The 23,622-nt window shown below is 33.1% G+C and overlaps 2 protein-coding genes across 2 annotated transcripts; one reads left to right on the forward strand and one right to left on the reverse strand.

Moving 5' to 3' along the window:
- Positions 1–7,015: 7,015 nt before the first annotated feature.
- LOC130818356 (rho GDP-dissociation inhibitor 1-like) lies at positions 7,016–10,083 on the reverse strand. The gene is made up of 5 exons (XM_057684506.1): positions 9,781–10,083; positions 9,281–9,347; positions 8,377–8,595; positions 7,536–7,660; positions 7,016–7,260 (listed from the first exon to the last, which is right to left on the reverse strand). The coding sequence occupies exons 1-5, from the start codon at positions 9,922–9,924 to the stop codon at positions 7,180–7,182; spliced, it is 636 nt and encodes a 211-aa protein (XP_057540489.1). The 5' UTR covers positions 9,925–10,083; the 3' UTR covers positions 7,016–7,179.
- A 7,363-nt stretch (positions 10,084–17,446) lies between these two features.
- Positions 17,447–22,842, forward strand: LOC130818357 (uncharacterized). Its single transcript, XM_057684507.1, has 6 exons — positions 17,447–18,161; positions 20,581–20,692; positions 20,777–20,948; positions 21,029–21,228; positions 21,620–21,751; positions 22,495–22,842. The coding sequence occupies exons 1-5, from the start codon at positions 17,725–17,727 to the stop codon at positions 21,740–21,742; spliced, it is 1,044 nt and encodes a 347-aa protein (XP_057540490.1). The 5' UTR covers positions 17,447–17,724; the 3' UTR covers positions 21,743–21,751; positions 22,495–22,842.
- Positions 22,843–23,622: the final 780 nt, after the last annotated feature.

Here is a 23,622-nt window from a genome sequence, read left to right on the forward strand (position 1 = left end):
TACCTACTTACACCAGATTTAATACCAACTTACAGTACACTTAATACATACACTTAATACATGCCAACTTACATCAGACTTACTGCTTACTTACATAAAACGTAATGCCAACTTACATCATACTTAATGCCAACTTACAACGCACTTAATACCTACTTACACTAGACTTAATGCCAACTTACAACACACGTAATTCATATTGTATTCTCATCATGATGTTCAACGTCATTGTGTTCTTCTTCCTCCTCACAACAATAACATGGGGTTTTATTTCAATTAATTTTTATAAAAAATAATTTCAAAAAATAAAATAATAATTGGGGGTTTAATTTCAAAAAAATCAAGAACCAAATATTAGCCTTTCTTCTCCCTTCTCAAAAATATCACAAAATTTAGAGACAATTGTGTTGAATATCAACTTCTTCCATGAAAGCATCTATGGTGTTTTTACTGATAATATAAAAAGAGATGTTAATGATGCTTATAATATAGAACTTTTTTTTTTAAAGATTAATGCAATAATTACATGGGTGGTTTTCAAAAGGAGAGATTAATGATGTTCATTGGAATATGGAAAGTGTCTTCAGAAAGGAACTCTGCTGGCTGCTGAGTTTAAATGTTGTTTAAGTTTTTTTTTTATGTTATTAATGAAATCAGCAAGTTCATGTGGCCGAAGTGATCACAACGGGCCCCCATGACCCACACTTGCTGTCTTTTTTTTTTATTGTTATTATTATTTGAAGTTGGATTGACAATAGTCTCATCGTGCGATAAGAACAAACGGCTAGCTCCTCCCTTTGCTTTTCCATCTAACGGCTACCTACACCACTATCCCCACCATAACAAACTCTAGCTCCACCACCATCCTCACCGTCACTTTCTGTGCAGCCACTGGCGGTCCAAAAGCGTTTTGAACAGGTGAGAGTAACCACCCGATCGAGGAGCAGGTGATACCCTTCCCAAACCCGTATCCTACTAGTTGTATATTGCTTTTATTAGTAATTCTATTTTTACTCTTAATTTGAGAAGTTTTGGTTTTTGTATTATAATTATATTTTTGTTATTCACTTCTTATACAAGTTTCTCTCTTGGGTTAGTTTTGTGACCTTGTCTTTTGCTTTAATTTCTTTATTTTAAGTGGTATTGCATTCTTAATTGTATTTGGAGCAGTTTTTTGTGAAGAAATTTCAACTTTTAGTATTTTATATGAACATTATTGTTCGTGAGAAAATGATAATCTAGGGTTGATGTATGTCCAATTGTTGTAATTTTGGTTGCTGATTGTTCTAAGTAGAATAATTTTCTAATTAAAGATACTTGCTTCCGCCTAAAGGATTTATTAATTTTCCGTTGATATTTATAGATTAGTGATGTATGCACTTTAACTATATTTTTATGCTCCTTTCTCTTGCATTTTATGGCATTTTGATGTGTGATTTTGCATTTTTCATGTGGTTTTACGCTTGGTTGGAGTTTTTGTGTGTCTTTGGTTATTTCAGGCCATTTTACTCCACTCTTGTATTGGAAGCGGATCACTTTTGAGCATTAGGATGCGTGCTTCGAGATTTGGCAGAGTTCGAGACCGCACTACGGCACTTTTGTGAGCTCACGGGTCCATTCGGATATGCTTTTAGTCCCGTTGGGTCTCGTTTGTACTTTTGTCGCGTTCTAATGAAGAAAAGTAAGCACAAGATGATGGGCCCGGGCAGGTATTTTCATACCCATGCGATTTCAAGTAAGAAATAGGAATGTAAGCCTCCAAGCCCAGGACCCGGTCGGGTATATTCTAAACCCGGTCGGGTCTGTCGATAATCATTTGCATAAGTATTCAGCATACGGACCCGGTCTGGTCTTGTTTAAACCCGGTCGGGTCCTACGATTTCTGCTCTCTGGAAACTCTCAGCATACGGACCCGGTCCAGTCCTGCTTTAATAACCGTTTTCCACACAATTTATATTTTGATTATGAGGGAATGTTTAAGAGAGGAAGGTTTTTTCTAGAGGGATATTTTTAATTCTTCACTTTGGGAGAAAAACTTTGTAACTTTCAATTACTTTCGTTCATCCTTTGGTATTCAACTTTAAGTATTATTTCTTTATCCTTTCCTTGTTATTATTTTCAGTCATGTTTTCTTTAATTAATTCTTGTTTTGTTGCATTTGATATGTGTGAGTAGTTTCTTAATCTAGGGTTAGATGGAACCCTAGGTATGATGTTGATGATGAATTATTGAATCCCAATCCCTTTTTGTTATGCATAATCCTTGTTCATGCTTGGTTTCTTATGCTAGTTAACTCATGTTTTTTCAATAGAAATTTTGGAAATTATGGTTAACAATTCATTCAATTGTTAACGAAAGTTAGAGTTGAATGAATTGCCTTTTAAATCAAGAGCTTGATAATCTCCATGAAAATAGATTGATTTGATTGTTGGATTTTATAGAATATTATGTTCAATGTCATTGTTATACTTGATTCCATGACAATAGGTTTGATAGTATGGTGGTGAAGCTAATAATCTTTGAAAGGAGTTATTAGTATCTTTAATGGTGTATTTGTCCTATTGAACTTGGTTATGATTGTTGTAGGGGTAGTAGGATCTCATTGTCATAATATTGGGAAGTTTATCCCTAGATGTTTTAGTATCATTGATTTACCTTTCTAATTTAATTGTTTGTACTCTAGTCATTTAGTTAGTTTAGAAATATATTCTCTAAAATTGTATGTTACTTAGAATCAATTGGTAGCCGGAAAATAATCATTTACTACATTGTTCCTGGATTCGACCCTAACTGCTGCTATACTAGTTGCATATTAGGAATTGTATGGTAGTACATAAAAGACCTATCAATTAGTTTTTGAAGCCTTTAAAATTACAGTCATACTAAGAGTTTAATTTTTTAAGTGAGGAACGATTATTCCCTTCCCACCTCAACCTCCCCACCGCAGCTTTCCCGGCTTACCGCAGAAGGTAGCCGCCACTCTCCGAATCAACACCACCGTCAACCACCGTCGCGCCATTACGGGAAAATAGCAGCAGTACCAACTCTCCTCTACAAAAAATCCCTCTAGCTTCCCGCTCCCTTGCAGGTAACCTCGCCGCCGACAAAGACGACCATAACCACTCCAGCTGCCGACCAAGACTACCGACGCCTTTGATAGTTGTCTTCTTGTGTACTTTTTTGCGCTTGTACACCCTAGGTTGTGTAAATTTTAGTAAGCTCTTTTTGGTGTGTTCTTGTTGTTTATAGTGCTTTTCTTTCTCTCTTTTCGGGTTGCTTTGGGGTTTGGGTCACCTAGTACGGGAATAGTCTACTTCGGTTTGAGTTAGTTATTTTTTAGCTAAGTTTTTTTGGGTCTTGATAGTAAGTAAACCCTTCTCTATAGCTTTTAATTAACTAAGATAGACCAAGACAGGAACTATGACAGCCTGAGGTCGGGTCCAAGGAGGGGGGGTTCCAGGGGGAGACGCTTTCAAGACTTTGAGTTAAAAGTGGGGACTTAGAACATATGAGCTTAGTAAATACAATATTCATGTGGCATGTGTTCAGGAGACTAGGTGGAAGGGTTATGATTCGACCACAATAAAAGGGTATAAGTGTGGTATGACGTAGTGGGGTTGGGATCCTTGTATCTAACAAGATCTTGGAACAAGTGGTCGATGTGAAGAGGTGCAATGATAGGACTATGTTGGTTAGAATAGTACTAGGAGGAGAAATCACGTCTATCATTAGTGCTTATGAGCCCCAAGTTGTTTTGATGAACAGGAGAAACTCGATTTTTGGGACTGCTTAAATAACATTATGGGAAATATCTCAAGAGATGAGAAAGTTTTCATAGGAGGAGACTTTAATGGGCATATAGGCAAGGAAGCAGATAGTTACAAATCAGTCCATGGCGGTTTTGGCCTAGGTGTGAGAAATGAGAGTGGAGAACAACTACTACATTTTCCTCTAGCCCATAATTTGGTTATAGCAAACTCTATCTTCAGAAAGAAAGAGGAAAACTTGATCACATACAAGAGTGGAGGACACACGACCCAAATTGACTATGCCTTAGTGCGTAGAAATGATAGAGTCTCATGTCGGAATTCTAAGGTGATTCTGGGTACAAAGTAAGATGTTGGGATAGTTAGGTACACTAAAGCTGAGAATGGACAAGTTTTGCTGACACAGGAAGACATCAAAACAAGGTAGTATCAACATTTCTCTCGATTGTTGAATGAATCAAGGGGGCCAGAGGAGGAGGGAGGACTAACTCATAATGTTCTTAAACAACACGAATATGGGACAATCAAGAACATAACCACAGATGAAGTTAGAAAAGCTCTCAAAGATATAGGGAAAGGCAAAGTTGTCGGCCCTGACAACATTCCGATCGAGGTATGGAGGTGTTTAGGAGAAGAAGACATTCGATGGTTGACTAACCTTTTTAATGTTATTTGGAGGTCGCACAGAATGCCTGAAGAATGGAGGAGGATTGGAGTACACTTATTCCTGTGTATAAAAAAAGGTGACGCACAAGCTTGTGGGAACTATAGAGGGATTAAGCTTCTCAGCTACACAATGAAATTGTGGGAAAGAGTGATAGAGAATGGAATCGGACAAGAGGCGGTAATTAAGGAACACCAATTTGTTTTATGCCAGGGAGATCAACTATTGAGGCTATACATGTGCTTAGAAGACTAATGGAAAAATATAGGGAGAAGAAAAAGGATTTGCATATGGTGTTTATAGATCTAGAGAAAGCTTATGATAGCATACTGCGATATATTATCTGGGAGAGCTTGGAGAAAAGGGAATCTCTCAGAGCTATATTGAGGTTATACGAGACATGTATGATGGAACAACAACTAGCATACAGAAACCCGTTGGGATTACAAGGTCCTTTCCAGTTAGAGTAGGTTTGCATAAGGGATCGACACTAAGCCCTTTCCTTTATACAGTCATCATAGATGAGCTTTCCAAGTCTATCTGGAAAATTGTGCCATGATGCATGTTATTTGCCGACGATATAGTGTTATTCTCAGAATCTAGTCGTACAAAAACAGAATATTTGAGGTGCAATTTCAGTGGCAAAGAGCAAGATGATAGCCAAGAAGTAACCATTGAAGGAGATGTAGTTACTAAGACGACCAAGTTCAAATATTTAGGATATGTTATCCAGAGTAATTGGGAGATTGATGAAGATGTAACACACCGTATACGAGCGGGTTGGCTTAAATGGCGAGCAGCCACCGGAGTGTTATGTGATAAGAAGTTTTCGGCTAGACTGAAAGGTAAATTCTACAAAGTTGCCATTAAGCCAGCATTGTTGTATGGGTCATAGTGTAGGCCATAAAGAAGATCCACGAACAAAAGATGAAAGTAGCAGAGATGCGAATGCTGAGGTGGATGTGCGGTAAAACGATGATGGATAAGATCAAAAATCAGGAGTTCAGAGAGAAGCTAGCTAGGGATTGTTCACTATCTGCTAAGATACGCGAAAATAGACTAAGATGATTTGGGCATGTGCAAAGAAAGCCAATAGAGGCTCCCGTCAAAAGGATAGAAACCATTATAGTGGAGGGATAAAAATAGTTGGAGACGCCAGATTCACATTCTAGACTAGTAAAAGTCTCTTTAGTTGTCTCTCTTGCCCTGATGCCTAGTTGTTTACTTACCTGTCCTTATTCTTTTTGTACCCATCGGGTCTATTATTTTATCCCAACCTTTGTTTTGGCTATTGTAGTTCTTCTGTAGGTAGTTTTTGATTCTCCAAGCAACAATGCTAATCAATTCTTCTCTATGCAGGGCTCTCATCTTCTTGGGGTAAAATTGACCGCTTTCCTCTAGTATTCCCTCTCAAGGGAGTCTGGGTATGGATTTTCCGTCAGCTTCCCTCACCCAGACCCAGTTTTCGAGCGAGATATTGGGTTGATGATGATGATGATGATTAATGAAATCAGGATTTAGGGCTTGGACTTGAGGAACATCTCTCAAAGAGACGGTCTCTCAAGAGACCAGCTGTTTTTCATTACCTTATAATAAATTCTTCCACCTCTCTCCAAATAACTTTATTTTCCTAGTTTAACGTTTATTTATCTCCTTAAATATTTGCTCTTAATCCAAACGACCCCTACGAGTAACATAACTATCACGTATTCACGTTATTCATTTTTTATGGCTATACTTCTGTTAAAGAGCGCCCACAAAATAAAAAAATATAGCTATTAAAAAAACATAAAATGAAATACCCTTTATTCTCCTTACTCTATAGGGATTGTTTGGTGGGCATAATTCTTTTTGTGATGAATTTTCCTCTAAATTTTTAGATACCCAGTTCATTACTCCCATTAAGAATTTTTCATGGATGTCATTTCATTCAAAGGTATATTCTTATGTCTTCCATCATATTCGCGTTCTTTGGGCTTCTTCGTTTGAGAACGAGATGCAGTTGATGAGTAAGTTGTGTATGAGAAAATCTTACAAGGCTAGAGTTTTTGTGATGGTTTGGACTAAGATATTATATCAGACTTGGCTCCAAAGGAATGCTAAGGTCTATGAAGGTAAAGCCCTATCGGCTTGACATATGGCTAACACTGTCATCTTTTATGTTGTTTCTAGACTTAAGGATAATAGGGAAGATAGCCTTATTGTACACTTTGTCGTTTTTTTGTTTGGTTTGTTTGGCCTTTATTGTTGGCGGTTTTTCTTTGGTTAGTGCCTCCCTTATGTGTTAAGGGTGGTGTTTAAGTTTACTTTTATAGCTAAATTAGGTTGTAAAAGGTTTTTTTTGGTGTTAATATACCTCTTAATTTTCAAAAAAACCAAAAAATAATATCTTTTGAATATTGCAAATTCAAATAACAATAACAATAACAATATTATCTTACAAAATTAGATCATCAAATTTATTCTTTTATTGTTTCCAAAGAATAAATCTATAGAAATAGTAGAATACTTAGTTTTCATGTACAAATTAATTGCCCATAAATGTATTGAAAAAGTTGAGAAATAAATTAAAGATCATCGTAATTTAACAAAGATCATTAGCTAGTATTGCAAAAATCAAAATTTCAAAGACATAATATTTATTAAATAGGAAAATATGCCCCTATCTCAAATATTAATTATCGCAAATATCAATTTTATCTTTCAAAATTGCAAAGTACAGGATTGAAATAACTAATGAGCTTTTAATTAGGTAGTAGATGGCCACTCTTTCTGAATGTCGAATGTGTAATTGATCTCCAAATAACATTTGTTGTCATCATCAAGAAACTAAAACAACCACATTCAATAATTAATTAGTACTATAAATAATAATAAATAATTTTTTATAATATTGTAAATTGTTACAAAATACTATAGCATTATTTTAAAAATTTTTGTTTACACAAGAGTGTCAAATTCTTTAGATAAAATATTGAGAGAAATTGATCCCTATTCTTACCATATTTAATTAATGATATAAAATAAAAAAGACGAAAAATATATTATAATATGTTTATTTATATAAAAACATAAGAGTAATAGTTAAGAGTCTAAAAATATACCTTGGACTTAGCACTGTAAGAGCCTCTTGCAAAAAATCCTGAAGGTGTTGTTTCCTCAGGCATCTCATGTGTGTAAGGTTCTCCTTGAGGGCTAAATGTTCCTATCATTTCTTTGGTACTATCAACTGCACAATTTTTCAAAAAAAAAAAAATTATAAAATAACTCGTTAAGTTAAATTGTAAACGCTTTTATTTCTATAAAGTTGTTGTTGATAATTACAATAAAGTTATCCATGATGATATTTTTGATATTAAAAGAATAAATTTATATGCACTTAGATACTTCCAATTCAATCTCGAACCCATCCAAACAGAAACCACAAAATAATGGAATATTTCCTAATGAATTGTTTATTATTATGGTAATTGGAGACGATCAAGAAAACTAGAAACTTATTTTCCTTAGAATACAAAACCTATAATACTTATATTACTTCAATCTGTAAGTGGTGAGAATCAAACTTCTATCACAAATAACTAAAATATTATTTTTCCATAGAATGCAAAACCTAATACTTATATAACTTCCTTCTATAATATAGGTGGTGAGAATCAAACTCTTATCACAATGACTCCAAACTTTTTTCCCATAAATTACAAAACCTAATACGTATATTATTAATTCTTTTTGTAGGTAGTAAAAATCAAACTTTTATCACGATAAGTAAAACTTAATTCTTCATAGAACACAAAACCAATACTTATATTATTACTTCATTTGATAGGTGGTGAGAATTAAACTTTTATTACAATAGCCAAAAAAAAAGACTTCAAGCATCAGGTCAATCTGTGTTTTGAATAGAGACAAAATAATAAATAATAATAGTGTTAAGAAAATTACCTTTGAGGCCAGTTTTCCAAACGGTATTGATGTACCTAAGACCAGAAACAATGTTGTTACTAACTTGAAAGCAAAAGCGAAGACTGTAAGGGCTATCTTCCTTCAAAGTGAACCATAAGCCTTTTGGATCTCCAGATTCTGGCAATGGAAGCACAATTTCCTCTCTACCAGGAGACACAATTGTTAAACTTAATATCTTCACTTCTGGTTCAAGAGTTTCTGCATTTTTAGGGTACAAAAACATAACTATATTATTTTTTGGACATGAGTATTAATATTTAGATATAATCCTAAATTGGGTTTGCGGTGGTAGGATGTAGGTTGTATATTTTTGATTGACTAGCAAACAGCATGTGTAATTTTACATAAATAAGAAATGTACATGATTTGATGAATCGTTTTACTATACAACGTTTAATCTGAAACTAAAAAACAATAAATCTTTGATTCCATCGAAATATGATACAAACGTGAGTAATGTATTTGAAGGTAATAAATGAAACTACTACAAATTATAAATTGATCATTTGTATTTTATTTTCCATCTCTATCTAATAAGAGCATATGATTTTTAGATTCAAGTCTACTTAAAGATGACAAAATAGAGGGCAGATGCGAATACCCACTCCCTCATACCCATATTCAATTAGAATTTTTATACTCCCTACCTATGATGGGTAGAGTTTTAATTCATATCCAAGTCTGCCTAAGTTGTGGTTCAAATCATGACTATTTAGCTGTATCTATCTACCGGTTAAACTACTCACTACTAAAATAGAAATCAAGAAGTAGTGGTACCAACTTATGACTAATAACAAATGTATATTTTATTTATCTATTAGTAATAAGTAGTTTATCCATCAAATCAACTAGTTTTTCCAATATGCCTAATTTAATTTCATACCTTCTCCTGATTCAAAATCAACATTGCCAAGAAGTTGCTCTTTCCACTTCCTTAAACTCTCATCATCCTGCAACATACCAAACATTAGATTAAGTCACTACTATTTTGTAGCTTAAAAATTATGGGGTTGTTTGAAATTGTATGTTAGGGGGTTTGTTAGCTCACTTGATTTGTTTGATCTATTGAAAGCAAAACCAAATTTAAATTAAAATATTAATATAGAATAGGCTGACCATTGATCAATGTTATATGTGCGTTTAACTAACTTTATACAATTTGATAATAATCATATTTTTAAACAAATAACTCGGGTCATGACTTGAGCATATTCAAGCCTGAATCCCCATAGCTTAAAGATGTCAACTTTATTTTTTGGCTTTTAAGCAAAATAAATCAATAACCTAACTTTTGAAAAAATAAATGTTAATATACCAAACAAATGCTATATATAAATATGAATTTTTTTTTTATATTTAATTTGAAATGAAATTAATATGCACCTTATCTTTTTCGAGGTGTTGTCTAATACTGCATTTAGGACCCAAATGAATATTATTTAGGTCTTCATCATCATCCTCAGTTGGACATAATGAACTTTCACTATCTGGGGCCGAAGATAATATTGGATCATTTGCTTCTTCCATACTTCAAAATACCTTCTTTTTTTCTTGGTAAAAAGATAGTAAAAAAATTTAATGAAAACTAAATTTATTCTAGCTCTAAATTGATCATAATTTCCCTAATAAATTATTTTTGAGAATTAACACTAATAAATTTAAGAAAATAAATAAATTATGATCAGAAAAAATATAATTTGGTTCACATAAAAAATAGTGGATTAAGAAAAAGAGAAAAAAAAATGAGTAAAGGAGGTTAATTATGAAATGATTTCAAATTCAAGTATAGAGAATTTTTTTATTTGCATAATAAACAACAAGAGAAAAATAAGGGTTATGGCCAAGTGTTTGGAGGTAAATTTGGTAGAAGAAAGGAAATTTGCATACTTAACTTAGAAATGGTTATAAAAAGATTGATAATTAAAGGTCATATACATTTAATTTGTGGTAAAAAAAACCAAAATAAAAAGGAAAAAATATAAGGAAGATTCATATGGTGATCCTAAATTCGTGAAAAAATGAGAACTTATTTTAGTATTAGTTCTTACACATATACATAATTCATATAATTAGCAAGGTTTGACAAATAATTTTAAAATAGTTTTTTGATTTCTTTTTAATAATTGGTCAAATAACTAAAAAAAAAAGTCATGTAAATTCCTTGTAAGCTAATAGCATGCCGTGATCAACATTTTGTAGGCTTTTTTAAAAAAATCATATACTACTTCCATGTAATAAACAACTAAAAGTCAATAAATAAGATTTATCGACCATCTTCTTAATACTCCATCCGTTCTTTTTTGATTTTCCACATTACTATAACGGGTAATTTTAAAAGTTCTTCCACTTTAGAATACTTTTTATTTTTAGAAAGTTTTTATCCCCTTTTACCCCTTAAGACCCCCCTTTTCTTTTAATGTACCCCTATTCTTTTATTTAAAATTATTTTCTCTCTCATACTTTCAATACAATCATTACTTCACACTACTATTTAATTAAAATAATACCCACTACAACCTCATACTTCCAATACAATCATTACTTCACACTACTATTTAATTAAAATAATACCCACTACAACCCAAAGATTCTATCTTCCTTAATATGTGTGAAAAACCCAAAGTGGAAAATCAAAAAAGAACAGAGCGAATAACAAAATTTGACAATAGTTTGACAAAAAAAATAAAATTATTAAGAGATAGCAAAATCATTAGAATAAACGAAAATTTGAAACTAATAATTATTTTTAACAAAAGAAATAAAAAAATAGCTTCGGGTAAACTTAATTCCATAAATAAGTATCTTTATGTTCGAGCCTAAGGTCAGATATATTCGCAGTTACTAACAGTGAAAAAATTTGATCAAACAAAAGAGAGACAATTTCATAAAGTTAGATGGGACAAAAAAATAGAAATTATGTACTAACTACGAACAAACATGGCTTTTTTTTTCGTCCCATCCAACGTTATGACATTGTTTCCATTTAGACCTTTTTTAACCAATTTTTTTGTTCGCTGGTAATAACTGCGAACATACCTGACCTTACACTCGAACATAAAGACGCTTATTTTTGGAATTAAGTTTAGCCGAAACTTTTTTTTTTTGTTAAAATTACCTATTTATTTCAAATTTTCAGAATAAACTAGTTGAAGATTGGGCTATGATAGTTCTGGCTGACTAGTTTTGGCTGTTGTGAGTGGATTGGGCTATGCTCATTTGTGACTCACTCTTTAAGCCCAGCAATTAGTGTTAGAGACCAAAGTTGGAAAGATTGAAAAAAATAAGATAAATAAACAATTTAATTCCAAATATAAGATTCGGGAAAACTTATGTCCCAAAATAAGCTTCCGTACGTCCAAGCCTAGCCTCGGGTAAGTCGCTGTTACTAACAGCGAATAAGGGGAAAAAAAATTAAAAAGTTGAAAGTCGCTGTTAGTAACAGCGACTTAAGGAGTTGACCAGTCAATTCCTTAAGTCGCTGTTACTAACAGCGACTTAAAAAAAAAATTTTTTTTTTTTTTAAACGAAGATTGCCTTCTTCTTCCTTTTCTTCATTTCCAGTCTCAGATCTCACAATCCCTTCCTTCATCAGTTCTTCCTTCCTTCAACAAGAATTCATTCCAACAAACCCAGAAATTCAAATCAAATCCAAATCCGAATTGTACCTCATCCTCTTCTTGCTCGTCTTCAAGATCCTTCTACACCTCTTAATTCTCAATCCCATCAATGGTTTCTTCTTCTTCTTTTTCAGTTTTTCTACCTTCTTTTTCTTTTCACTTTTTCTCTTCTTTGTTCTTTCTACTGCTGCTGTTGTATGAGAATTGTACCTCAATTGTACCCCAACTCCCACGTTCACTACTATTAAAAATTAAAAAAAAATTTTTTTTTTTAAGTCCTGTTACTAACAGCGACTTACCCGAGGCTAGGCTTGGATGTACGGAAGCTTATTTTGGGACATAAGTTTTCCCGAATCTTATATTCGGAATTAAATTGTTTATTTATCTTATTTTTTTCAATCTTTCCCAAAGTTGAAGATCCTTGGTTTTCGTTTTCGTTAGAATTGGATGTTAGAATGGGTCCCAAATTTTTATACTAAGCAGTTTTATTGAAAGACGCGCATTATTATCATTATCATTATATAAGGTGTATGAGAGAGTCTTATGATTATAGTATTCTGAGCATGATGCAATTAATATAAAGATGAGGATAAGAAAATAAACGAGTTAGATGATAATCGAAATCAAAACTTTACCTAAAAAAGACAATACTTGCTTCAATCGAGTAAAGACTCAATTCTCATTCCTTTTTAATATAATACAAATTGATTCTAAATCACCAAGTTTCATCCGAATAAAATCCTCATTTTGACATATTTGTTTATAACCTTAATAAGCTGTTTATAGACAAGTTATGTTATTAAGAAATACTTTTATGTTCCATACTTATTGCAACATTTAATTTATAAAGCTCTCACATTGAAATTTAAAATTTAAAAAGTATTTTTAATTCGACTGTTATATGTAGTCTTTTTTACTGACTTTTGGCAATTTGGTCTATTTTTTTCTCTAAAAAACAACTTACAATGAACGCTAAAAGTTACCAACCTATTTCATCAATAACTAACATATATAGTTGTTCTAACAACCATACTTACACTACAAGAAAACTTGTTTTTAGCAACAAGTTTTAGCAACGACTAAATTTTTTTCGTTGCGAAAAATATAAGTTGTTGCAAAATCCATTGTTGTTGCTAAATAGTCGTTGCCAAAAAAAAAAAAATAAATTTCCCACCCTTTTTTATAGTTTCCCCATGTAACCCAATTTTTTGCAACAAACATTGTTGTTGTTAAAATTAAATAAATAATTCGTAACAGTATATGTTGTTGCGAAAAATATTTAAAAATACGGATACAATAAAGTCGTTGCAAAAGACCATATACTAATAATTTTTTTTTATTTTCCCTCTCAAAACTGACCCAATCCCTCACAAATTACCCTTCCTCCTTCGAAATTTTAATTTCCCTTCCACATTATCCAGCGCCCATTCCCTCCCTCACAAACCCGATTCCTCACAAGCCCTAATCCCGCACACCGCCGCACACCGGAGGTAAGCCATTGCCGCCGCCTGCACATCGGAGGAACTGCTGCTTTTCAGCCGGTGCTGCCGCCAAGCTACCCTTCAGCCGCCTTTGAACCCACGACAGCAGGTAGTTTTAATTTTATTTTGGCGTTCGTTTTCTGTAAAATTGGTTGTTCTTGTTTCTTGTTGATTTCAATTTATGGCTTGTTCTTTGAATTTCTTGTTGAAAACACACTAAACCTAATTTCATTTCACACGCATTCTCCTGGCTGCCTCCAATCTCCATCTGTGCTTCCTCGCCTGACGCCTCCTCTCTCATTCCTTCTGTGCTTCTGTGCTCCTGTGCTTCTCTGATAATCGCCTCCTCGCCTTCAACCCATCGACAATCGAGTATCGACAGTGCTTCTGTGCTTCTTCGAGGCTTCGACGCTCCTCCTCCAATCTTCAAACTCCAATCTCAACATTCACCACGGAATCAAATGTAGAATCTCGTAATGTAAGTATATTGGTTGATTTTTTGATTTTTTAGGGTTTTTTCAAGCCTTCTGTTTGATTTGTTTCATACTTTCGTTTGGATTTTTCTTGTTTTTGAACTTCAGTAGATGGATTTTGTAGTGTTGTTCTTGATATTTCGAATTTCAAGTGATGAATCTAGTAGTTTTTTTCCTTGTTTTCGAATTTCAATAGGTGAATCCTGTAGTTTTTTCCTTGTTTTGGAATATAGATGAATTTCAGCTGATGAACACAACATTTCCAATTTCATAGTCAGTACTCTGTAGTTCTTTTTTTTTTGAATGATTGTTTGGGAATTGGGAATTTGGGATGACTGTGATTCATTGGATCTGTATGATTATTGTAGATGATTGTTTCTAGTGTATATTTCTCTCTTAAAAGAACCACATACAGTTTTGATTGAAGATGAATGTTGGTTTTGAATGTTGGTTTTCATCATTCGTTTTTTTTTTTTTTATTTTATGGTGAAGATGAATCAAAATATGAATGCTGGTTTTGATGCTTACGGTTTTGATGCTGGTTTTGATTTTTGAATGTTGGTTTTGTCGACTGTCATTTACTCGTTTTGATGCTGGTTTTGATAATTGATATTGATTCTCTATTTCTCTTGATCTTGATGTTCTGAATCAAATGGTGAAGATGAATGTTGGTTTTGAATGCTGGTTTTCATCATTCGTTTTCTTTTTGATTTTATGGTGAAGATGAATCAAAATATGAATGCTGGCCTGGTTTGATGCTGGTTTTGATGCTTGAATGTTGGTTTTGTCGATTGTCGTTTACTCGTTTTGATGTTGGTTTTGATAATTGATATTGATTCTCTATTTCTCTTGATCTTGATGTTCTGAATCAAATGGTGAAGATGAATGTTGGTTTTGAATGCTGGTTTTCATCATTCGTTTGAAGGAAGGCCTTTTGATGATGTTTTAGGGATGTCTATTTAAATTTTTAAAAGGCAAGGAAATTAGACATGTAATGCCTGTCAATTCATTATCACATGATAAGCAGCTTCTTTGCTCTGAGCCTTGCACGAATTTGAGGGAAGGCCTTTTGATGATGATTTAGAATATTTAAATTTTTTGATTATTTGGATAATTGGAATATTCACGTGGAAGATCACTGGAACGTGATTCATGAAGCCGACCCCATCTTTGGAATCTAGGCTTTGGCATTGTAGACTGCACCTGAGTTTCATATTAGAACAAGCTTGTTGATGCTATCAAAGGTATATTTTTGTATATTCTTTTAGAACTTTAGCTATGTCTAATGTTGCTCGGGCCCCGAGCTCTTTGTTTTCAAAAATTGTGTTGGATCCTCGACACTCGACACTTTAGCGAAAAAGTGTTTTGATTACAAGAAATTCACACTTATGAATAATGTTTTTGGTTGTTTGAACAGCTCATTATTAAGTTATGTGTGCCCATGTTTAAGCTGCTGTGCAGATCTAGCAAATAAAGTCATGGATATTATAAAGCTTCCTATTGATGTTTTTAGATGGTTCATTGATAAGATCCCTTGCTAATTTCTTATATTTATTTTGCTTGTAATTTTAGTATAGCTTAAAATTTGGCATGTTCCCATGCCATGTGATTCCATTTTCTGTCTGCTAGCTGTTTGTGTACTGAAAATGAGTCTTCGATCTAAGCTAAGTCTATCCTTTTTCTAGCTTGTTCATATTGTTTTTATATTCTATTATTGCCAAGTTAGTAGTGTGGCTATGTTACATTGATTAGGTGTATGATTAATACTAGTTATATGAAGGCAAATCAATGTAAATAATTCAATCAAATACAATACTCCCACTTATATATCAATCACCCTCAATTCGTTGTTCTATAACTTAAAATATAGTTAATTAGGAATTTATTTGATTCGCCATTAACGTAAATTTTTTACAGTTTGTCTTGTATGAGACCGTCTCACCTTGAGAAAGGGCTCATATAATCACTACGTTTCTGTAGGGAATACATTAGTTTGTGACAATCTTGACGAAGCCAAGCGTCTGAGCTGGATTGGGGAAAGGTGTAAAGGTATACTTTCCTATGTTTTGCTATTATTCCTATATGTGATATGTTGGACCTCCGTTGGTTTTAATCCTTCGTACTTTCTTAGTTGTAACTACGGATGGAATTCTCCTTACCAAAGCTGGTACTATGACTGGAGGCACAACTGGTGGAATGGAGGCAAGGTCGAACAAATGGGACGATAAGAAGATGAAGTATGCTGAAAATTGGTTATCCGTTACATGTATATAAATTATGTATATTTTTGACACACGATAATATTTGGGACGTGTGATATTTTGGTATACGAATTAATATATAATGATAATCGGTGATATTAGTTTAGTTGGTTTTAAATTATTTATTATTTTAATTGTCTAGTTTATTGTAGGTTGTTTCAAAAGATAAATAGTTGTTGCGAAAAATGTGTATCTTTTTTGCAACGGTAAAAGTTGTTGCGAAAAATGTGTATGTTTTTTGCAACGGTAATAGTTGTTGCGAAAAATGTGTCTGGTTTTTTGCAATGGTAATAGTTGTTGCGAAAAATATATATGTTTTTTGCAACGGTAATAGTTGTTGCTAAAAACATTAATAACAAATTTTACTTCATTGTTTTCCCTACAGTAAAGTCGTTGCAAAAGATTAACTATCATGTATTGCAACAACTTAAGTTGTTGTGAAAAATAGAAATTTAACAACGAAAATAGTTGTAGCTAAAAATGCAGGAAATTTGGCAACGAGCTTTTTTGTTGCTAAAAACATTTGAAGGAATTGCAACGACATTTTTTTTTGCAACAATAGATCTCGTTGCAAAAAACAGATACCTTTTGCAACCACCATAGTCGTTGCTAAAACTTTTAGCTACGGCTGTACCCGCAACAATGGAATTCGTTGCAAAAAACATTTTTAGCAACGAAATCAGGTTTTTAGCAACGACTTTTTCCGTTGCTAAAAACAAGTTTTCTTGTAGTGTTATTAGTCAATACAACAAGCGAATTAAACAAACCGATTAAATTTAGTCAACAATCAATTGTCAAATCTTTTTCAAATAAACAAACCAATTTTATAATTTTCCTTTTTTGTAAACCAACATGACTTATATTTATCAAAAGTAACGATACTTCCATTATTTCACTTTTATGCAATTAAATATATATCATTTTGATTATTTGTATATTGACTTATGTAGAATTGAAAACTAATAATGTTAATATTATAAAAACAAAATTTAAAAATTCAAACAAAATCTCATTTATGTATATTTAATACATACAAGTCACAAAATATAATACTATAAAATAAACTTAAAAATAAATGATAACCATAAGTATTTAAAAACATAACTAATAATCCAAAAAATTGTTTCAAAGTGGGAAGATGACAAGTCAACTAACTAGCAAGTAGATATATTAGTGGGTTGGACTTTTGCTCCCCCAAATCTCAGAGGATGTCTTTACTTCAATTCACTACTAAGGGCATTTTTGTCATTTCATTTATCAAATATCCAATAAAGTTTCCCCTTTTATTCTCCCTCTCTATCTCTCTCTTCTCCCTCACTAGAATACAGTAGATAGAGAAAATCTAGGGAGAGAAAGAAACAGTAGAGAGAGAAAGGAGTTGTAGTGGATATTGTCTTTTTTTTCCTGTTAGTGGGAGAAAATTAGGGATTGTAGATTTTAATTGATTTTTAAATTAGAGTTTAATTTTAATTGATTTTAAAATTTCAAAGAAAAAATGGTTTCAGACCAAGAAATAGCAGAGGGGATAGAGTCTTTGTTTCGGGAAACAAACCCTAATTCTTTTACTTCACTTAATGATGTTGTTGTTCGATTGCAATCAAAATTAGGGTTTGATCTTACTCACAAAATTGATTTCATCCGTGCTCATATCAGTCTTCTCTTCACTTCGCAACCTCCTGCACCTCCTGCACCGCCGCAAGTGGCGCAAACGGCGAATGTTCCTCCTGTTGTGATTCCTCAACCTCAACTTCAAACTGTAAACCCTAATCCAAATGTGAATGTGAGTGTTGGTCATCCACAGCAGATGGTTTTTCATCATCCTCATCCACCTACTGCTCAATCTTACTTTCCTAGGGGTCCTACTGAGATCAGTTTCACTCAGCCTGGTACAGTAGTTGCTGAAGGTCTCTCCTCACCTCCGGCTAAAGAAAGGTTTTGTATTTTTAATTTATTGAAATAAAGATAGTTTTTTAGTCTTGTTGATATTTTTTGGGGTTTTTGCTCATTTTGTGATAATTTAGGGCTTCTGACATCTGAGTAGTTTAAATTTGTGTGAAATGAGCAAGTAGATGAATGTTTGAGAATCTATTTATCAAAGATTTTCTTTTTGGTTTTTCATTTTATGATTAGTTAGGGTTTTTGGAAATTGGCTACTTTAAATTTGTGGAGTCCGATGGATATCTGAATGTTTGAGATGAAATTTTGTGGAGAATGATCTGAATATTAGAGGTTTCATGTTTGGGGATTGTTATTTTTGTGGCATTATTCTCATATTATGATGAGTTTGAGTATTTTTAAAATCGGAGCAGTTTAAGTTTTTGGAAATGTGGAAGTGGCGAATGTTTGAGATATCAAAGATTCAGAAGATGAATTTTTTTTTTTGGGTTCTTTGGAAATGAGAAAGTGAGCAAATGTTCGAAGATTTAGTACTTTTGAAATATGTGGATTTTTGAGGAGCAATAATTATAATATTGATTACCCCAATTGTAAATTTTTTATGAACAATTTGATTTTCTCTTTTGTAGGTTAGTATAGATAGGCCCAATAGAGTATAATGTTTGTTAGTGATACTTTCCTTTGTTGATTTGTTTTGGTTTACGTAGGATGAAGGGTTCGACATTCTTGTTGTTTGCTATGATTCTGTTACCAAGTTTTGCTTATACTAGCAACATGGGGCTTCGGGATAGACAAATAATAATAGTGAGGAGCCACTTCCATAAATGAAATGTAGTGTTGCAAATAATTTGATATCTTCATAAAAGTGTGGTGGAGGTAACATTTAGGTGGAATTTCATTTGACGTGGTTAATTGGATGTTATGTTAAGTTTGGTGACTTAATGATGTGTGCTGCAGTTTTGTATATCTAGTGTCTCTTTTGTTATCTATATCTTTTAGCACTCATAGAAATTGGTGTTTTGGGAGAATTGTGGATTTTATGTTCGTGTAAAGTTTTGACCTTGAAACTAAGTTTGCAAGGATTTTTGAAGAATTGTTGAATATCTTTTGTTTTGGTGTATGTTAAGATTTTTGAAGATATCTTGATGAGAAATGTAGGAGAGTTAGGGGAAGAAATCAAGGAAACATAGAAAGGAGGAGCTTCAACGTTTGTTACTTGAGGCTTTAAAAGTGTTTTCTTAGGAATACATTTTACATTTGGAGTTAAGACTCTGAGTTTGTTTTTGGGGTTTCCACTATGGTGGAGTTTGCGGGAATAACTAGGTATACTTCCTTGATCCTTCGAATCAAATTTGCTTGTGTCAACATGAATGTTTGATTTGGTTAGTTGGGCTCGTTTTTTAGATTTCATTAGGAGGATGCAAATGAAAGAAATGTAGGAATTTTGAATATATGGAATGAGAAGCAGAAAGAACAATTTTTTTCTGTAGCATTTGGGAATTGGGATTGAGAAGGGTGGTACAATAAGGAAGCATCTTCAGAAAACCCTTGCTGAGGAAATTGTTTGTGTGCAAGTTTGTGTATACAATTAATCATCTACATGTAGTCTATCATATGACTTTCATATTTTAAGCAAAATATAATAGTTCACATAACTTTTTTTAGCAGTGTATTACTCTTTTTGTACATTATGAATATCATTATTGTTTTTGTCATTTGACACTAATCCATATTTGGAGGATGAAAATCTTTCAATATTCGAGATTTTCAGGGTTCAGTAGTTGGTCTTTTTTGGGTACATTTTTCTCATTTAATTAAGAGTTGAGGTATTTTGAAATCTGATAATTTTGAATTTGTGGAAACTGGAAAATGTGAAAGCGGATGAATATTTGAGATTATATGGGTTATTTTCTTTCAAGCAATTAGGCCAAGTGATAAATGTATATTACATGTCCTGAATGCAGCAAATATGAAATTTTTTTAAGACTTATGTTGCCTTTCAAGGAACTAGGCCAAGTATGTTATGCTTCCTGAACCCTAAGTGCAGCAAATGTGAAGACTCTTTAAACCTGATTAAGCTAAGGTTTATTAAATTTATGCTTATTGGCTCATTTATATGATAGCCTGCTGAACTCCTCTCTTTTTTGTGCTTGTTAGCTTTTTAAGGATTTCTCCTGTTCCTAAAAGATGTTCTAGAAATCATTTATTTTAATTGTGGAGTTCTTTCTTCCCCCATGTGTTCCGTGATATGGTGCATTAATTTTCATTATTGATGCTAATTTGACGTCTTGTATCTTCAAGTGGTATATTATTATGACTCAGGATGCACACATTTTTGAACAAGTTTTTTTCATCAACTACATGAATGTGTTTTTTTATTTCACTTTGTACTTGTTCTCAGTTTCTGAGTTTTGAGTTGACGTGCATGATATTTCATTTTCAATCTCTATTGCAGCACCCAAAGTCGGCCAAAAAGAAGAGGGGGTCCAGGAGGGCTGAACAAACTCTGTGGTGTTTCACCTCAGCTTCAAACAATTGTGGGTCAACCAGCTTTGCCCAGAACAGAGGTATAGTTCCTTTATAGTTTATTTCTGTTTCTGTCTCTTCTCTATATCTGTTCTTCCTTGTTATAATGTAAATTTTCTGTGCAGATTGTCAAACAGCTTTGGGCTTATATTAGAAAGCACAATCTCCAAGATCCAAGTAACAAAAGAAAGATAATATGCAATGATGAGCTACGGTTGGTATTTGAAGTTGATTGTACAGACATGTTTCAGATGAACAAGCTGCTGGCCAAACATATTGTTTCTCTTGATCCCACAAGTATATGAAAAGTTTCTTTTCTTGTATAATATTTTTTTACCTTAAGTACCGTACTTGATTCCATGTTCTGATTGTTGCAGAGGTTCCGAAGGTTCCAGAACAACCATCCAAGAAAGCTAAAGTCGAAGAATCTGAAGTTCCGAGCACTGAGTCTGATGGCCCCGCTCCTATTGTGATATCTGAAGCGCTGGCCAAATTCTTTGGTACAAGTGAGAAGGAAATGCTTCAATCTGAGGTTTATAATCGTATTGAAGAATACATTAAGACAAAAGGCTTAGAGGTGGGTTTATGTTTGTTTTTAACTCCTTTTGTCTTGTTCTTAAACTTACAAATTAATTTTAATGCTTAGTCATGTTCTTTGCCAGTATGGTCCTTGAATGTAACTCATATTTTTTTTCTTGATGATCTTATTTTAAAGATGGATGATAGGGAAAGATGAATTTTGTTAGTTTTCTGGAATCCTTGAACCTTATTAGCCTATAAATTCTTTAGCACCTGGAGTGCCTAATGTAGGAGTATGCTATTATGAGATATGATTCGACCTGTAAAATCTTCATTGACAGTTGCGAGTAGGTTCTGAGCAGGTGTTTTTGAAGATGAATTCTGGAGTGGGAAAACACAATATTTGTGGGTTATTGTTTGACTGATTCAAGATTTTGAATATTTTCCAGGATTCATCGAATTCATTGGTCATCTGTGATACTGAGCTTCAAGAACTCCTTGGATGTGAGAGCATTCCTACGCCTGGGATTCGTGGTGCTTTGGCTCGTAATCATCTTTTCCCCCGAGCATGATGTAATCTGGTCAGTGCCTCATATTGCTTTAAAGACACCATTATATTGTTTACATCTTGCATTATTTGCTCTCATAATTTGAATCTGATCATCACTTTGGTACCTTTTTGGACATGGGATCTCATGGCACCATGAGAGCTTTGGAAGAAAGGGGATCTCATGGCTTCTCTTACGATGTAGGATAGTTTGAATTTTACTTTTCCTTTTTCCTTGTGATATGGAATTACAATCTGACATCCTTTACCTATTTTACAGACTTAGGATACCTATCTGACTTGTTTTTAGACTAAGCTAGAAAGTGGTATGTGTTTGTGAATCAGCATATACTGTGTCGCAGAGTTCTGGTGACCCTAAGCTTACTCAGTATATACTGTCATACCAGAATATGCAACCACATTTTTTATTCCGACAGTGTAAACAGAGTTGAGAAGTCTGCAATCTGCATAACCCAGGCTTCTACATCAAAGATACTTTAGTGTTTTGATGTTTCATTCAGTTTGATCTTTTGTGTGCCACAAGGATATATCTCTTGCCCAATGTAACATAATTCGTTAGCTAATTGCTTTTTGAATTCGCGATTTGATCAAATTTGCCCAAGACTAGCTCAAAACTAACCATAATTCGCTTTTATCGATTCGCGATTCGCGAGGAGATTAGTGAATCATGTGACGCTGCTCCTGCCTGAACTTCTCGTGTTTCTCACACGGGTATATCATCGACAAAAAGTCAACTAATTCTGTTGTTGCTTGCAGGTATTGGATGTAACAGCAATCTAACTGACATGGTTGGAGGATACAAGTATGTTGTCGGCAAATAGTAGGATGAGTAATCTATCTGGACAGTATTGTAAGTTATGAGTAGGAGATGACTGTAATTAGGTGCAGGGTTGATAACTTAATGTAGGTAAGCCACAATTAGGGTTGGGATCCTGATTCCTGAATCTGCTGTTTATTTGTTAAGAGTATTTGTAGAGATGTACCTTAACCTGTAGGAAACTCTGTACTGTAGTAGTTCTGAACAGAAAGCTTTGTACAAGATGGTACTCATTTATTATTGCCCTTGTTTTATCAATGCAGACACTACTATCCTTTAATGGTGCATTTCAATGCTGTTTTCAATCTGATTCCATTACTCGTCTAGATAAGAGCAACTCAACGATGATAATGGAGGTGTTTGGCAAAATAGTTTATTATGCAATTTTAAGTAATTTTGATATAAATAAAGGATTAGATGGTCAAATCATCCAATACTAATATTTGGTAAATTAAAAGGTTGAAACAACTTATTAATATAAATAAGCTGTTTTTGAACAAACTGTTTATAACAGCGAGTTCAAAATAAAAATATAAATCAACTGCTCAAATTAACCAATGTAATTAGTTATCGGCTATCTAGTTATCAGTTGTTTGTCAAACATACTTATGGTCAATATCTTGTATTAGTATTGTTGAAGTAAAATATACTACTCAGAATGAAGACAAAAAATGAGTTTGTCTATAAATTAAAAGAGATTGTATAACTTGAAAAAAGTGAGATGAGTATCTTTTGAAGTTTACATCATATAACTAACTTTTATATATATTCAAATTATATAATATAAATTTAAAAGACAGAGAATATAATTTTTTACATAAATTTGAAACAAGACAAGAAGAGATGTAACGGCAAACTATTAAATATTTTTATGTATGAAAGGCTATATTTATTATTATACTCGCAAATCGCATGTAGTAGGTTGAATCATTCATTGTCATAAATCAATGCAATAATTCATACAATATACTCTTTGTTTTTTAGATTTTTTCAAAACGATGATTCCATTATTAAGGAGTGGAGTAAACTCTAAGAATTGAGATTGTAACCCATTAATTTATTTTTTC

The sequence above is a fragment of the Amaranthus tricolor genome, chromosome 7, assembly GCF_026212465.1.
Source record: "Amaranthus tricolor cultivar Red isolate AtriRed21 chromosome 7, ASM2621246v1, whole genome shotgun sequence".
Taxonomy (NCBI): domain Eukaryota; kingdom Viridiplantae; phylum Streptophyta; class Magnoliopsida; order Caryophyllales; family Amaranthaceae; genus Amaranthus; species Amaranthus tricolor.